The sequence below is a fragment of the Pseudochaenichthys georgianus genome, chromosome 24 (assembly GCF_902827115.2).
Source record: "Pseudochaenichthys georgianus chromosome 24, fPseGeo1.2, whole genome shotgun sequence".
Classification (NCBI taxonomy): Eukaryota; Metazoa; Chordata; class Actinopteri; order Perciformes; family Channichthyidae; genus Pseudochaenichthys; species Pseudochaenichthys georgianus.
Genome location: NC_047526.1, coordinates 23915074 through 23933286, shown reverse-complemented (window position 1 = coordinate 23933286; position 18213 = coordinate 23915074). Strand labels below are relative to the sequence as shown.

Below are 18213 nucleotides of genomic sequence, written 5' to 3'. Positions count from 1 at the left end.
GAACCCTGCGAGGAAGATTTCACAGGCTGTGCCTTTGCCCTGTTTAGAACGGGACATAATGACGCAGCTTTAAAGATGCATCCCCAGATTTTTTTCTTTTTTGGTGAACATAGTTCCCTCCTCTCTTGATCTTATTTTCCTTAGGACTACTCCTACTCTCTCTCTCTCTGTCCTTCTTGGTTTGCACTTAGAGAGCAGCTACTGTAGCTATTCTAGTCCTCTTTTACCATGACTCTAACTTTAGGTATGCTATTTTGTTGCAGCAGTTCTTACCAAATATTACCCAGTTTTTCCTGAACTTGACCCTGTTAAGGCTCTGACAATAGCTTTTGGAGCAGAACCTTTTCATGAAGCTGTGTTAAATCCCTTCTTTGTCTGTTGGATTTTTGCTGCATCAGTCTTTTTAAAGGGGAGGTTCAGAGCTGAGTGGCCTGTCTACTGCATGATCATTGATGTTGACTGTCAGTTTATGGTTGTGTATTCTGCAGTTAACACATACTGACGCTGCCGCTACAGGAAGAATTTATAGCAACTTCCCTGAGTAATAGAAGATCTACAGCCTGTGTTGGAATGCATGTGTTTGTGTTTCTTTTATGCTCTATTTCTTACTGTGCATGTTTGTGTGTGTATCCAGAACTGGGAGAGATGTGAGAAGGGCATAAATGCATCACTCGAGAAACTGAGGGCCTTCAAGAAGAAGCTGTCTGTGCCACTGCCCGACCTCCACGAGGAGCTGCACTCAGAGCAGATCAGATGCAAGGTGAGGAGAATCTATGCAGTATAAACATATATGCATGCACGCTCGGTTTGTCTCTGAACACATTCACAGACACTGATCTGTCCGTCCTCTACCCCTTAATCTGGCTACGGGGACAAACAGATAAACAGACAGACCAAACAAAAAAGTCTTTATCTGTTAGCCGCCGTCCCAATGTATGACCTTGTTTTTTTGGATTGTTGTTTATTCTCCTGCTGGCTGTGATAATTGTTTTGAGTCGTTTAAGTTTTTATATAATATAAAAATAACTATTCTTGTTTTTATTTAAGTCTTGAAAATAATTGACTTCCTGTGTTAATTGATCAAAAACACATTATTATTATAGCTGAAATGATGCTGGGCTGCTGCTTGAACGAATGTGTCAAAATTCACATCATTTGCAATTTACGACTGGACTCTGCAGTCATGCACGACATGCACTGAGCTCCTTAGGGGGAGGAGGGCTTTGAGAGTAGCTGCACATTGTTAACATCAGCTGAGGGAGAGAGAGGGTGGGGAGAGAGAGAAAGGGAGAGTCAGAGCATCGGTGCTTGCAGTGGGGGATATTTATATATGTGTGCGCGCTTTCTTTTGTGCGTGTTGCATAATGGAGACATGCTCGGCGTCCACAAATGATTACGCCGCAGCAAAACCGTCACAGTGACGGAGGAGGAGATACAAGGTTTGATGTGTCTGTTACTTTATCTTGCCTTTAACCTAGAATGGAGCTGTTTTATTTTATGAATGTAATATGTATGTCAGTGTACACTTAGCTTTTCCTCATCCCTGTATCTGAGGTTGTAGCAGCTGCAGTGGAGCTTCAGTAGTTCTGTTCTGTGGTTTTTCTGCTAGATTTGACAATAGCTGTTGTCAAAACCAGCAGAAAATCAGTCTTAACCGGCTGGTGCGAATGAATCTATGCATTCAAGTCTATGGGTCACCTCAGTGTGTTTTAAATCAATCTTGTCTTGTGGATGCAGGAGTTGGAGAGCAGTGTTGATGGCTGGACTGATGACCTCACTTCCTTGTTCCTGCTGAGGGACTCCCTGGAGGGTTTGGTTAGTGCAGATGACATCACAGTCCTACAGGAACGCCTCCTGCTGCTCCAACGTCAGTGGGGGGAGGTCAGCCACCAGGTACAGTCACACAGTGCAGCCTTTTCTCGGGGGTTTTGAAAAGCTGCCCCAATCAAAACTCAAAGGGCTTGTTTGTGTGTGCTAACAGCTGAGATACATTTGACAGAGTAAGATTACAGCTGTTGCGCACTTTTTACTCCACAGGGCAACAGTGTTATGCTGAGTTTGGTGCGACTGTGAAGTGTGTTTTGATAAACAGAGCATTAGAAGAATTAAAGTGACTCAGCATATTCTGGTTGCTGCTTGAGTAGGTTTCTTTTTTATAGCATTAACTGTTCAATGAAACCCTTTAATTTGTTGTAACAAATGAATTTGTTAACTTGCACAAATGTAGTTATTTCCTTAAATGTTTCACATAGCTTAACCAACCTTTGTTCTTATCATCCCATCCTCCCCCCCCATCTGTCCTTTGTCCCCTCAGCTGACCCTACGCAGGCAGCAGGTGAGCGAGAAGTTGAACGAGTGGGCCGTGTTCAATGAGAAGAACAAGGAGCTATGTGAATGGCTCACACAGATGGAGAGCAAAGTCTCTCAGAATGGAGACATCAGCATTGAGGAGATGATCGAAAAGCTGCGAAAGGTGATTATAGCACAAAGACAAACAGAAAGAAAATACCGTTAGCACATACTGTATGTAGACGTTAAAAAACACAGCACAGCGACATTTACACATGCCAATCAGAGGCCCGATTGTTTCAACATTTCTAGAATTTGGTAAATGTTTTACATATTTATTTAGCATCATACAATATTTACTACCCAAATCGTACTAAAACCTAAATGTTTACTGATACTGGCATGTTTGGAACAGTCATGTTTGCATGTTTACAAAACAGTATCTTTTGAATTCAGATTCATTCCAATAAGTATTTAGTGCACAGTGCATTGCCCTACTCATCATTTCAACTTAATAATGTGGTCTCATCTCTAGTTTAAAGCACAGTTCTATAGACACACTGTACACACACACACACACACACACACACACACACACACACACACACACACACACACACACACACACACACACACACACACACACACATACACACACACACACACACACACACACACACACACACACACACACACACACACACTCACACTCACTCTCCCTGTGTTAACCTGCTTGCTGTCTCTCTCCCAGGACTACCAGGAGGAGATCAGTGTGTCTCAGGAGAACAAGCAGCAGCTGCAGGTTATGGGCGAGCGCCTGTCCAGGGCCAGCCAAGACAGCAAGGCGGCCGAGATCCAACACAAACTGAGCAAAGTCAGCGAGCGCTGGCAGCACCTGCTGGACCTCATCGCTGCCAGGTGGGTGTGCGAGGCTCTCAGGAGCAGAGTGTGGTCTGATAGTAGAGTTCGGACTTATACTTCTATTGCTTTAGAGATGGGGTTTGGCTCGAGTCGTTAATAGCACAGATCATTGATGATAAAGAGTAACAACTACTAACAAGTTAACATTCAAAACATTTAGTTTGGCTTTAGTTTGTGGTCTGATCAATTATGCATAATTATATTATAATTATGCATAATTATGATTTATATTAAAAGAGAACCGTTTCTTCTCCCCAAAGCATACTCTTCAGCCTACACATCGCCCATGCATCACTCCTTCCAATGGAGTAGAGGTTTTCTTAGTGAAGGAATGTAGGGAATTAATTTTCCCACAATGCTTCTGGGGAATTTCCTGAGCTCCTTCCGTTGTCAGAGGGGATTCCACTTGGTGAAGCCGCCAAGCAAGCAGAGAAAGGTCACATTCCTCCTCTCACCTCGACTCTCCCTCTTTGTCTTCATCTACCTTTATGCTCACCAGACACCTCTACCTAACTGAGTGTGAACCCGTCTCATTAAAATATCGGTATGCTGGGAATTGAACGTGGCCTGACCCAAATGTTGACTCGAACTACCCCAGCTGCCCCCCGACAGTCTTCCGGCTGCTCCCCTCTGAGACTGTTGTGGATGAAGGAGGACAGGGGAGGACAGAGTCTGACCTCATGCAGACAGCTGCACTCTCTTTGTTCCTTATATCCGTCCTTCACTAAAACACAACAGGACAGACACCTTGTCGCTGTCACAGAGTGAAGAATACTGTCGTTAGGATTTCTATCTTGTGGACTTTTGTGGTTTCTGGATATTTTTTTCTAGTCAAACACCTTTTTCTTGTTTTTCATTATTCATTAAGGTTTACTCACATGCATGGAGCCTCCAGCTTCTGTTTACAATCCCCTTTGTGCGTCTTTGGTTTATGAAACTCCGACACAGGCAAGCTCTGCAGCACATGCCTCTGACTGTAAGTCTCTTTTTAGAAACAGCAGCACTTGTCACTCTCAGGCACTCACACTCAGAAACAGACACACACACACATACATAACACACACACACACACTCACGCCTGTTCGGGGTTCTCTTTTTTTAACTTTGGAGAGCAACAGTTGATAAGTCACAGTTGTGCCCCCCCACCATCGCCTGTTCCCCCTCCCCTTAATGCACAGACAGAGTTTAGAGAAAGTCCCATGTGGAGCTCGCAGACGAAAGAGAAGATTGTTTGGAACGACACCGTTACGCTTCTCGACGTGAACGTTGTCTTTGGAAATCTCGCACCCCCATGGTTTTGGATTTAGGGATGGATAATATGGCAGGAGGCCCGAGCGAGGATCTGCCGGAGTGTGATTGTGATGTCAACAGGCAGGACAAACTTATTTTGAACAGTTTACAATGTTGAAAAAGAGTGCAATGTTTCATGTCTCATGCAATGTTTCTTGTGCACTCAAAATAGATTCTGATATGTTGTTTTTTTTATCCGACTCCTGCAATGTACAGTCATCCTTTCTGTGGATAGTTAGAGCGAGATAAGTATGTTTCTGCTGCACAAAGGTTTAGAGGGCTCAATCTTCTTTCTCTTCTTCTGCTTCAGCTTCTTTGTGAAGTGGAGATCTGGCTCGTTCAACTAGTGTTCACATATCATTTGTTTGTTATTTTAGTTAGTCTGGGTTTCCAACTGTAGGGTGGAGGTTACCACACAGGACATTATAATACGTTCCAGGCGGTTCAGACAATAACAGGAGTTTGATTATCGCATCAGTGTTTGACTGACTTCCAAGTTAACCTGACCCATGATGTGTGCAACCTTATACAGAGTGCAAAGTATACAGTTTGCAGTTTGTTTTGGCTAAGGACTGGTGTATGCAGTGGATCATGTGATGCTCTGCAATATATTGCCCTATAATGTGAACAGTTAAACTAGTTAATCCTGCAGTATGGTGCATTATAAGATGCAGATTAAGGAATGTTCTGAATGTTGTATGCAGCTGTAACCATGCAACACAGCACATGAGAGCTGCAGAGATAGTAGAGTGCACTTACTAAAGGTGTCTATTGTTATCAGAGTTAGTTCTTTAGGTAACATTAAAGGGCCAACGCCTTCATTCTCATCAAGTCTGTTTGGTTAGACAGAGAGAGTTTCATTGCTTTGCAGGGTGTGGAGTTGAGCATTGGCTGAATGCTGGCTAATTTAAACTTGTTTCACATCTCTTTTATTGCAGTGTTAAGGGTTTGGAAATGTTTGGCATTTGCAGACCCAAAATGGTTCACAGTTGTTCTCTAGGGTCAAATAAGAGTTCATTACTTCCCAACAAAGATATCTGTGCAGATCTGTTACTCTTACTCTGGCACCCAGTTACTCTTTATTTTGTGTGAGCTGTCTTTTTATTCTTACTTTAAAAGTCACAACCAGATCCATATATGTGTTCAGTTAGTTTCAACAGTGGATGAAACATGTTTTCTGTTGCTTCATCGTTTTTGGTTATGTGTTTTTTTTATCGCCAAAAATTAAAACAGGAATAAGCTGTATTTGTCTTGTGTCCATCCCACACTGTCGGCCTGAGTGGTTACAGTTGTCCCTGTGCTGACTCTGACTCCCTCTCTGTTTCTCTACCAGGGTGAAGAAGTTGAGGGAGACCCTGGTGGCGGTGCAGCAGTTAGATAAAAACATGAGCAGCCTGCGTTCATGGCTCTCTCACATCGAGACGGAGCTGTCCAGGCCCATCGTCTACGACACCTGTGACGACCAGGAGATTCAGAGGAAACTCAAACAGCAACAGGCAAGTGGGACAGAAGGCCACAACAACTTAAAACAGAATGATTGATCTGAAAAGTAATACAAAATGTGTCGGTGCCAATGTTGGCAGCGTTTGTCCAGTATGTGTTAGTGACATCCTGGCTCGCACACAAACTAGAAGACATATGCTCACTCATATGCCCAAGCACCTACACAGACACAAACAATCCCACATGTACTTTTCTGTTTATACGCCAGAACAGCATGACTCAAACTGAGTTGGTGGAAAATGAGTGACACTGAATCACAGCATGACTCATGCTTACGTCTCGATCAGTTTAAAGCTAGCCTAAAGTCAGTATCAGTATCCTTCCTGTTGACCAAGCTGCAGCTCTAAATGTGGAGCGGATTCTGAAAACCCACTGACCCCCTTCCTGCAGCAGATTAGACTCACACATGAATTTACTGCACTTAAGCAGGCTAACTGTGTTCCTCTACACTATTGCTGATTTAATGTATAGCATGAAAGACACGTGTGGAGCAAAGCCAAGTAGGAAGCTCAAGACACAACAAGCTACATTAAACAACATTGTGAGACACCTACAATCTTTTTAAAAGCTGCATAAATAACTAAATCATTCTGACTAATTTGCAGACGCTGCAGAGGGACATAGAGAAACACAGCACCGGTGTGGCATCAGTGTTGAACCTTTGTGAAGTCCTGCTCCACGACTGTGACGCCTGCTCCACGGAGACGGAGTGTGACTCCATCCAGCAGGCCACCAGAGGGCTGGACCGACGCTGGAGGAACATCTGTGCCATGTCCATGGAGAGGAGGCTCAAGTCAGTGCCTCTTGCATACATTCAGTTCTCCATATACCTGCATTCATATGAATACACTGGTGTTAACATTGCAAAATTGTTAGCCAGTGCCATCTTTGTGTTGAGATTAAATGTTGCAATTAATCCTATATAGTGAGAAGTCTTCATGGCCAACTGTGTTCTGAGTGATCTATTTAGTATATTATATGTATAAGTATAGCCATGGCGTTACCAAGGATGTTGTCTCTGTGCAGGATTGAGGAGACGTGGCGGTTGTGGCAGAGGTTTCTGGATGACTACTTCAGGTTTGAGGATTGGCTGAAGACTTCGGAAAGAACAGCGGCTCTGCCTAACTCCTCTGGAGTTCTGTATACTGTCGCTAAAGAAGAGCTGAAAAAGTTCGAGGTGAGTTTATTTCACTTTTGTTATCAGAATGTGAAGTTGGCTGCATTTCAAGATAGAGAGTCATTGCAGGGTAGTGGAAACATAGAAAAAAAGATAAACGAGTGTCATGTTGCTCAAACTCGTCTGCACTGGTCTGCTCAGCTGCTGCTGTCAATCACTGCGAACGTGCAAATCCCTGCACGCTGTCTGTCTGCCTGCACCATTAGGATCTGATTGGAATGCTCCTTTTTACTTAAACATAGATGTACCCTGCATATTTCATCATGTGGAGGGTTTCATGCATTTATTGACCTTCTTTACTACAATTTTTTGTACTTATTTACTTTTGTAATCTCTTTCTTACTGCAGTAAAAATGTAATGTTTTCAGATTTGATGGGACATCTGTAGTCCTTTCAAATAGTTTGTTTTCTTTGTGCATGCACATAACCCTTTTTTAAAGACGTTATAATAAAGCATGTATGTTCGTAAATTCTGTGTCCTATTCAGAGTTTTAATCTGTGTGTGTTTTTGTTGCAGGCCTTCCAGCGCCAGGTGCAGGAGTGCCTGACCCAGCTGGAGCTCATCAACAAACAGTACCGCCGTCTGGCCCGGGAGAACCGCACCGACTCCTCCCTCAGACTCAGGGAAATGGTGCATGATGGGAACAGAAGATGGGATAACCTGCAGAAGAGGGTGGCCGCCATCCTACGCAGACTCAAGGTAATACAGGCTGAGATTGTTACTTGAGTTACTAATGCGACCGCTGAAGTCCTCTCCATTAGTTCTCACAGCTGTTTTTCAATTATTCTATTTCGGCCCAGTTATGGTAAATAACGTGCATAACCATTAACCAGTAACATCCCCCTACTTCACTTCTTGTGTTGTTCAGAAAAATCCCAGTGAATTAAAAAAGATAAAGAAAACAATTAATGATTGTTGTCTGTCTCCTTCTTTTCATTCAGCACTTCATCGGGCAGAGGGAGGAGTTTGAAACGGCGCGAGACAGCATCCTCGTGTGGCTGACAGAGATGGACCTGCAGCTCACCAACATAGAGCATTTCTCCGAGTGTGACGTACAGGCCAAGATCAAACAGCTCAAGGTAAGACAGAAATGTTGGTGCTGCACACAGCAATCCAACATGAAACACAACTCAACCAAGATGCAACACCAGTGGATTAATCATAGATATAAATGAACATTTCGGGGCGGTGGTGGCGAAGTCGATAGAGACTTGGCTTGGCAACTGGAAAGTCACCAGTTCAGGTCCCGGCAAGACCAAGTGCTACCGAGGTGTCCCTGAGCAAGGCACCGTTCCCTACACTGCTCCCCGGGCGCCGTTCAAAATGGCAGCACACTGCTCCTAACACAGGATGGGTCAAATGCAGAGAAACAATTTCCCCACGGGGATTAATAAAGTATATCAAAAAATCTATTTGCATTACTGTATATCAAACTTTTTTTTTACTTTTGTCCAGATTTGAATTTGAGTGAGAAAGCCTTACTTTGAAACTCAAATTCTGAGCTTGGCTAAACTGTGATGGGAATTTTCTGTTTTTTAAATATTTATTTCAAAAGATTTGAAATGCATTGCTAGATGGTCTTCTTATTGTTGGATGTTGTGTGTGTGTTTGTCAGGCGTTCCAGCAGGAGATCTATCTGAACACGGGGAAGATCGAGCTGGTGTTCAGGCAGGGTGAAGCTCTGATTGAGAAGAGTGAACCTCTGGACGCAGCCGTCATCGAGGAAGAGCTGGAGGAGCTGCAGAGATACTGCCAGGAGGTGTTCGGACGAGTGGACAGATACTACAAGAAACTCACCCGCCTGCCTGTGAGTAACAACACAGACGACACACATCGTGCAGTAAATACTATATCATCTTACAAAAAACAATATTCCTCAGACGGAAATAAGCTTGAATAAGTGAATATGAGAGATTCTTGTCTAATGCTTGCAAAGAAGATTGAGAATCTGACTTCCTGCTAAAGCATATGGGCCACTCGTTAAACACATGACACCATTTACACTACAGCTGTCCCCCTTCACCACCACCTTGCGAAAACATGTGTGCAACATAGTTTTACCCTGACAGCTGGTAAGGAACAGAATTCACACATGTTATATTTGCATGTCAACATGGAGTAAAGAACACATGCTCACCTTACAGTACCTCACAAAAAGCACTCTTCTTAGGGGTACATATTTTGAAATGATAGCTGACCCTTGATTTCCTCTCGTACTTGCATTATATTGTCCCTCCCACTATCTTGCTGTCCTTCTTCTCTTAACATGTTCCTGTCCTTGTCCCCCAGATGGCCGATGATGAGCTGGATGGCTCAGACAGAGAGCTGGACATGGAGGAGGGGGGCGAGCTCTCTGACCTGCAGTGGGCCGACCCCTCTCTGCCTCGGACGTCCAGCCGCCAAGCCTCTGGTACGACCGCCCTCATACGGGCAGACCGCTCGGGACGAGACACCCCCGCAAGCGTGGACTCCATCCCACTGGAGTGGGACCACGACTACGACCTGAGCCGAGGACTGGACAGCCCGGGAGGACGAGGCCTGGTGGAGAGCAGCCGAGGGCCGGAGGAGGAGGACGAGTACCTGAGGACGGCTGCCGCAGTGCTGTCAGGTTGGTCAACGTTCTCCATAGATGATGGATATTGGCTTAATGGATGCTTGCTGATTGCCTGTGGATGTAATCATAAATGTTTTCCTAATGTGCTATTTTAGAGCTCTGCAATTTCCTCAATTTCCCAAAAAGTTTCCTAAAAAATAACTATCATTTAGATTTATTATAGGAAAAACAGCTATGGTGTGTTAAAATATATATGTTATAAACATTTCCAAAAGAAAATGAATAAGAAATAGTTTAAAAAAAAGTTATTTTCAGGAAAGTTCTTATGTCATATAAGGAAATTAGAGACACATCAAATGAGTTGATTCCAATGTTTGATATCAAATGGTAACACGTGTTATGATATGGCAACAACAGTCATGTGATGAATTGCTGTGTTAGGATTGAGGCTTATTAGAACTGATGGTTAGAGAGGATTTCATGGTGAAGAAATTGTTCAGTTTTCGCTGTTTTAAAAACCAGGCACCCGTTGTATCTTTTCCAATAAGGGTATTCATGTCAAGTCCAGTCATTTTTCCAGTAAGAGCTTTGAGGTGAACGTCCAGATCCGTGCCAAATGATTATAGATTAGCACAGATGTCATATTTACACCATGCCCACATTGTAAGTAGTATGTTGTATGTCTTTTTCCCCAGATGTAGTTATTCCAGAGAGCCCAGAGGCCTATATAAAACTGACTGAGAACACATTGAAATCGTCCTCTGGTAGGAAACAGCATGACATATGACAGCATGCCATAAACTAAAACTTTAACTTTATTTTGATACTATCATACAAGGAAGCATGTCCCACCATTCAGAGAAGCGTACTAAAAGTGTCAAAATAACATCATTGCATGCAATCCACATCACTAAATGCTAATCTCACCCATTGCCTTTTGACTTGTGTGTTAACATGTCATTGTTAACTAAATCTGACTTTCGTGTTCTTTTCTTCCATGGCTTTCTGTTCATTTGCATTCCAGACTAATGCATGCCATCCAAGCCTCAGCCGTCACCAACAGCATGCTAAACCTTTTCATGCAAAGCGCGTCCTCTCTAGTGTTCTTGACTCTGTCCTAACCTCTTTCAGGTGATCCGGGTCAGCTGGAGGCCAGCCTCAGGCAGCTGGACCAGGCTCTGGATGCCGGGCGGTTCCACCTCCAGCAGAGAGAGGCCACCGCCAGCAGCTCCAGCCCCGACAGGGACTCCACCTACATGGGCTACGTGAGTGCTGATCACTTGCAGAGATATGTGCTCGCTGTGGGGCGGAAATAACTGTAGAAACTGTATCTATCTTCAACTGTATGCATATTATTATAATCTTTCTTTCATTGTTGTTTCTTTCAAAATGCTGTTGTTACCTGCATACGCAATACAAATGCAAATATAATTAAATCTCAACCTTATTATCATTTAAGAAAAACAATTTATTTTCATTTCAAGGGAAAGCAAACTTTGTTATGTAAAAATCTAAAAATTGTATTTGTATTTACTTGCACATCTCAAAACATTATCTTGCACTATTTTATTTGTTTTATCTGTTTTATGTCCTATATATATTCATGTTGCATTGGTCGAGGAGCCTGTGACAAGTCTGTCATTGCCATATCTGCACTGTAGCTACTGTGCACATGACAATAAAGCCTTGGATCGAAAACATATTTCTCATATCATCCCTCTAGATGCGTCTGATGGGAGAGTGTCGCGGCAGTATAGACGCAGTGAAGAGAGCAGAGGGAGAGCTGACTGAAGACGAGGACGACATGCCGGGACTCATCAACCCCACCAGCACCGACACTCAGAGTGCAGGTCAGTCACACACACACACACACACACACACACACACACACACACACACACACACACACACACACACACACACACACACACATATATAACCTTCTCCTTTAAATAGTGTGCGAGCTGTGTTAAATAATTCTAATCTGTTTCCCTCCAGGTGTGATCGAGCGCTGGGAACTGATCCAAGCTCAGTCTCTGAGAGAGAAGCACAGGCACAAGCAGAACCTGCAGCAGTGGCAGCAGCTGATCTCAGATCTGCAGAGCATGAGGGCCTGGCTGGGTCAGTCTGAGGCCGAACTCAACCAGCTGCGAGGACTCCAGCTCAGCACCGACATACTCACCATCCAGCAGAGAATCAAGAAACTCAAGGTTTGTTGACACGTCTGTTTCTGTCTTTTTCAGTTCCTGTTTCAGCAAATGTTGAAAAATGCAAATGAATTTGTCGGCTGAAATTGGACTGATGTAAACTCTATTTAAATTACAATTTTGGCTTCCAACAATGATTTAAACAAGATAATAAAGCTTCAACAATTGTGCCATATTGCTATGTATCTATGTATTTAATATTTTGACCTTCCACTCACCCTTCCACTCACACACACACACACACACACACACACACACACACACACACACACACACACACACACACACACACACACACACACACACACACACACACACACACACACACACACACACACACACACACACACACACACACACACACACGCCTCAATATCTAGTCCAGCTGCTGCTGCCTGTAAAGCATTAGGTGAGATATCACTCTGCTATAAATACACACCCCTCTGGAGCCTAATAATCAAACTCAGCTTACTCCGGCTGCACTCCTCTCTGCTGACACCTCCTACATCCTGTCTCTAGGAGCCACCTACAGTCTGACCCGGTTTATGGTTCAGAGCTTTCATAAATACTCTTTTCTTTGACTCTTCCCCTCAGGAGCTTCTGAAGGGAGTGGACGCCCACAAGTCAGAGGTGCTGTCCATCAACCTGAGCAGTGCAGACTTCCTCCAGTCAGAGCCCGACTCTGAGGAGGCGTGGGAGTTGAGGGAGGGGCTGAAGGAGATGAACGCCCGCTGGGACCGTCTGGGCTCCTCCCTGGAGGACTGGAGGGGGGAGCTGCAGAGGGCGCTGATGCAGTGCCAGGTATGGAAACACACACTCTCCAGGAATGAATAATAACTGATATGCATCCTTAATTTGGTCCTCTGTTATGTTGCATGATTTTTGGATGATTCTTTTTGGAAATATAGTCTTGTGACTTTTTTCAATGTTCCATTATGTTTTTAGACATGCTATACTTGACTTATTCCATTTTTCCACATACTATACTATGACTTCTTCTGACTTTTTTCCACATACTATATTATTATTGATTTCTTTGAAAAATGTTCGACATACTATCCTATATATATATCCATTATTTAACCAGGTAAAAAGTCTCATTGAGATTAAAATCTTTTTTTCAAGCGCGACCTGGCCAAGAAGGACACATGAACAAAGTTACAACAGATAAAACACAGACAATCCAGGCAGACGAATACAGCGGTCGTAAAACACAGATTAAATGGCACATTAACTAGTCAATATGCAAATATATGACTTTCTTTTCACTTTCCTATACTTTTTCAAGTCATACTTTACTGTGCAATTGTATTGACCTTTCGTAGCATACTATACAATGACATTTTTAAACAAAGGTATAACTTGAGGATAAACCCTGCAATATGAGAAACTACAACCCAAAGCTAATGTCAGTGATGTTTCCTGCAGGAGTTCCATGAGACGAGCCACGGCCTGCTGCTGTGGCTGGAGAACATCGACCGCAGGAGGAACCAGGTGGTGCCCATCCCCCCAAATCTGGACCGTGAAGCGTTACGAGCCCACCACAAAACACTGACGGTATGTCTCTGTGATGTATGCTTTGTGTACAGCAGACTTTGCATTTAGTTGTATTTACCTTAAGTAAGTGGGAAAAGGTGCAGTCCCTGAAATGTGGTTTATTCCCACAGGAGGTCTTTAAATGTAGTTATTTAACTTGGTTCTCTCTGGCGGCAGGTCCAAGTCTTTTATTTAATGTGATATGGTCTGGTGGTCTTTTTTGTTCTGTACACATTTTGTTAACCTCTGCTCAAAAGAAAAGAAATGTTAGTAATGTATTAACCTTACAAAAAGGTTAGAAAGAGGGACAACTCTTTTATAGAACAACTAGAACAAAGAAGCAGAAACATTAATAAAAAGGTCATCCATCAGGAAAAAATAAAACCTTTACATTGTGCATAACAAAGGATGAACATTAATATATTCAAATATCAAAATCAAGGCGGGGATAAAAATGTCATAAAAAAGTAATTGTAATCTGCCATAAAAAAAAAGTAGAGTTAAAGATAAGCCATAAAAAGTGTCTTGTTCTAAAATGTTCAAGTCTTTTAAAAGTCTTGAAAAATGGCAGAAAGAAAATTCAAAACTTAAACAAAAAATAAATACAAATATTCATAATAATATGCCCTAAAGAAGTAATAGTATCTTATCCTAAAGGCCCTGGCATAATAAAGATGACGTAAAACATTCATAGTATTCCAAGTCATAAACATCTTTTATTTTCCCGCAGCAAATCAAGCGTGAGCTGCTGGACTCGCAGCAGAAGGCCTCGTCTCTGCAGGAGCTGTCCTCTCAGCTGCTGGTGGACACTAAAGCCTCGGAGCAGATCCAGAGTCAGGGCAGCGAGTGTCTGGAGGCGCAGGAGAAGGTGCACGTGATCCTGAACCGACTGAGGCTGCTGCTGAGGGAGGTCAGCGGCGACCTGCAGGGGCTGGAGAGGAGGCTGCAGACCCCCGCCACGCGGCAGGTGAGGGAATGAATGAGGGGGTTGTTTGTTATAAAACGACATCTTCCTTACCGTAAATACTAGCCAAGAGAGTTAGCCAAGAGTCTATGTTCATCTGTGGAACCTAAACAAAATGAATTGTAGTAGAATAAACAAGTACAGTTTGGGTAAATGTACTTTTCATCAATGTCCATTAATAGCATCATTTTAATAAAACATAACGAATGTTGTTTTTATCCTTTTTTCAGGATTGCCTCTCTTTGCCTGTTGGTCCATCAGAGATGTGCGGATCAGCTGCTGAGTCAGAGGTGACCGTGCACAGTCACAAACGCTCGGTAATGTTTCCCCTCCGCGCTCCCTTTGATCCGCCAGTAGACATCTCATCTTCCAAATAATTATTTTTATAAAATATAAATGATTTTCCTTTTTTTTTTATTGCTGTGCTGACATGTAGATAGAAAAACAATTGTTGCTGCCCCCTCGTTTGTTTTGGGGATGTTTTTGCTGCCCCATGTTGATCTGCCAAAAATATTCAAGAGAACCTGGCTTTTCTTTTCTGTAATGACTCGTATCTCATTTAAGAAGTAATGTATACAATTCATTATCTGTTTCTGTATTTGTAATTGATTTTGTCAGTCTTTTGTACCTCTGCAGGATTAATTCTTGAGAAGCCAGATTGCTTGGTTCTGGAAGTCGATCAGCGTCATTGATTTTGTTGCTGATGTTATGGCTCCTTATGTTATTTGATTTTCTCTCATCTGAGGCTTTGTCTTCATTTGCCCTTGACTGAAACATTCTTTTCTTTCTTTTACCCCTCCCTGCTCATTGCGTGGTACAGCCCCGAGGCAAAAGTAGTCAGGCCCGCCCCGGACCCCCTGAGAGCGGCCCGCGCCACAGGTACCTCTCTCCTGGACTCTGGAAACACGGAGGATGATGGAACCACAGCTACGCCTGACTAGAAACTTGATTTTTATAAACTCAACCCATGAGAAAAATCAATGATTCAAATCAGACTGATTGTAAAAGATATTAGTAGATGATTTAGCCTTTGATTGATTAGTTTTGAGGCTTTAACCCTGCGTTCCATGATCCTTCCTCATTCTAGAGACGTTTTACCAGCTCTTAAACGAGGGGGGACTCGCCTTCATCAGGCCGCTCCCTTCCTCCTTTAAATGTTTTATTTCACTGCTTCTCTTTGCCCTGCTGCTTTTTGAATGGCATCATGGAATATGGCCTTGTCATACGTTTTGCTTCTCCTCTCTGAGTGACTGCAGCCCTCTCCTCGCCCACTAGATGGCGCTATCTGACCCCCCCTCAGCTCAGCTCTGTTTATCTGTCTTTGTTTCTCGTCAGAGTTGAAAGCAGGATGTGATGCAATAACTCCTGCGTCTTTCCCCCTCTACCTTAACTCCCACTTTATTTCCTGTTTCCTTTCCAGACCTCTTAAATGACCCACCTCTGTCATTTCTGATTTCTATCATTTCCATTACATACCAACAACAACAACAACAACAACACAGGCCTGGTGAAGACTCAGCCTAAACTAGTCTCGCCTTATTGTGGCAGGAATAATCTCTTTGTTCCCCCTGGTAGTATCCTTCATATAAGGGTTATCACGTATGAATGGGCTGCAGAAACTAGAACTCGCCACACAGACACATCGTGCTCACAGCAGCCGTGTTTTCGCATCTAGCAGACTAAATGGAGTTGGCAGAGTGCGAGGCTGGAGGAGTGTCGGCGTGTCTGACCTCCTGCAGCCTCCTGGAGGATGAGCCGCTCTGAGAACATGATGTTCCTCCCCTCGAGTCTTGGCTCGAAACGTGGAAATCTCCAGAGAGGCATTTGGCATTTCTCCTGCGTCTGTTTGGACGAGACGTGGCATTGAACTCTCACACACTCGGTTCTAAATCCAGAGTGTTTCTTCCAGTGAGACACAGCATATCTGCGAGTGATAGCTGTTTTTTAAAGTGTGCCTGTGTTGTGTGTGCGTGTGCGCGTGCGTGCGTGTGTCTCTCTGTTCAACTGTGTGACTGTCAATCTCTCTAACGGTTGGATCTATTTTCTGCATTTTCCTTCCTGTCGAGTGTTTCTTCAGTCCTTATTTTTTTGTCGGACATGGGTTAAATAGTTTTTTCAAACATGTTTCTTTAAACCCACTTGAAAGTCAGAACTACTATTAATGTGAATACAAATTATTTTCCCTAACAAGTCATTATTACAATATTTTCTCAGTTAACTTTTAGTCGATAGATTGACTGGAATTTGTAAAATAAATCAAAAAGATTGACTGAAAAAGTCTTAGTTTGATCATCGTGCGCTTCAGATTCGAGTGTTCTTCAGAATTAATGCGAGCACACAAACCTTGAATTTTAACTAAATTTAAAAAGCTATCCAGTGTTTTTTTACGAACCATGATTTGCAAACACTAGTGGACTCAGGTCTGTTCTCGGCTGTGTTTAACTTAACTCTGTGTCTCCCTACAGCCGAAGCAAATCCCCCGGCGCCGCTGGCTGCGTTTCCTCCCGTTCTGACCTCCAGGATGGCGTCTCCTCTTCCTCCTCCTCCTCCTCTAAAGGCCAGTCCTTCCTGCTGCGGGTCCTCAGGGCTGCACTTCCCGTCCAGCTGCTCCTCCTCTTCATCATCGGCCTGGCCTGCTTGGTGCCCATGACGCAGGAGGACTACAGCTGTCACCATGCCAACAACTTTGCCCGCTCCTTCCATCCAATGCTGCGCTACACCAACGGACCTCCGCCCATATGAGAAGCAGCCAATCATCTACCTGCTGCTTTGCCAAGCACTCCTGAATGTCTCCTCTTCACCCCGTGCCCTAAAGCAACAAACTCTTCTTTGCATCATGAAGTGACTCAGAGGTGATATGAAGACTTCCCAATCTAACATTGCACACTCACCTCAACCCTTTAAACCCCCTGCAGAATACATGGAGCTTCATCTGGAGACCCCATCTCCAAATAACACTTTTAACTTAAATGTGTACATTATTTTATAAAGTTTTCTGAACAAACCTGAGAGATCAATGAAAACAAAGCACTATTTATATACTGTATGTATGTTGGGAGCCAAAGTCCACCGTGCTTTTTGTCCATGATATCCAGAGCTGCTACTATTTATTTAGTGTTCAATCAATTATTAGATTGTACGTTTTGATGAAGCACCACCCTGAGAGTGGGGTATTGTACCTTTTAAATTGTACAGTGGACCTGCAGCTTGAGCAGCAATCACTCACAGCCTCGGAAGTTTGTTTCAAAAGACACATTTGAAGACAATGCAACAACGGAAACAGGAGTGCTTTCTGAAGGATGATCCGAAGTTTCTGCTTGAATTTGGAAAAGAAGTCGACGTAAATGACGTTAAAGCAAAACATCTGAACCTACAGCACTGATGAAGGTACTGCACTGAAGCCGTCCAGCCAAGATGGCCGACTTCTTTCTCCAAAAGCCAACGCTTAAATTCCTGTTTTTAATTTCAATATTTAATCAAGGAGGGCAAATATTTTAAACGAGTTATGAGCTCTCAACTGATTTGTATATTTTTGTTAAAATGCCTTCATAAAGGCAGTTATTTTTGTATCTTTCTGCTTGAGCATGCACTTCAAAGTCCCTGCTTTTAAGAAAGCCAAACAATCACTGGTAGTTTTAGTAGACGGCTGCGACAGGAAACAGTGAGCTTTGTAATAACTGCGATAATTGTTCTGCGGTGATGACGAGACATTGCAATCACTGCGTTGGTAAAACAGAATCTGTAAAAACTGATCAAATATTAAAATGGTTA

General features: G+C 43.2%; 1 protein-coding gene across 2 annotated transcripts in view; it reads left to right on the top strand.

Moving 5' to 3' along the window:
- LOC117440197 (nesprin-1-like) overlaps positions 1 to 17776 on the top strand; it is a 103358-nt gene extending 85582 nt beyond the window's left edge. For both annotated transcript variants that reach the window (XM_034076490.2, XM_034076489.2), the window contains 21 exons: positions 635 to 760; positions 1738 to 1893; positions 2315 to 2473; positions 3041 to 3207; positions 5834 to 5996; positions 6609 to 6796; positions 7030 to 7180; positions 7698 to 7880; positions 8123 to 8260; positions 8797 to 8988; positions 9471 to 9789; positions 10431 to 10499; positions 10867 to 11000; positions 11459 to 11585; positions 11734 to 11945; positions 12537 to 12743; positions 13371 to 13499; positions 14209 to 14445; positions 14673 to 14759; positions 15263 to 15321; positions 16908 to 17776. In XM_034076490.2, coding sequence (XP_033932381.2) covers positions 635 to 760; positions 1738 to 1893; positions 2315 to 2473; positions 3041 to 3207; positions 5834 to 5996; positions 6609 to 6796; positions 7030 to 7180; positions 7698 to 7880; positions 8123 to 8260; positions 8797 to 8988; positions 9471 to 9789; positions 10431 to 10499; positions 10867 to 11000; positions 11459 to 11585; positions 11734 to 11945; positions 12537 to 12743; positions 13371 to 13499; positions 14209 to 14445; positions 14673 to 14759; positions 15263 to 15321; positions 16908 to 17184 — 3480 coding nt within the window. In that variant the 3' untranslated portion in view covers positions 17185 to 17776. The remainder of the gene's footprint in view (positions 1 to 634; positions 761 to 1737; positions 1894 to 2314; positions 2474 to 3040; positions 3208 to 5833; positions 5997 to 6608; positions 6797 to 7029; positions 7181 to 7697; positions 7881 to 8122; positions 8261 to 8796; positions 8989 to 9470; positions 9790 to 10430; positions 10500 to 10866; positions 11001 to 11458; positions 11586 to 11733; positions 11946 to 12536; positions 12744 to 13370; positions 13500 to 14208; positions 14446 to 14672; positions 14760 to 15262; positions 15322 to 16907) is intronic.
- The last annotated feature ends 437 nt before the right edge of the window (positions 17777 to 18213 follow it).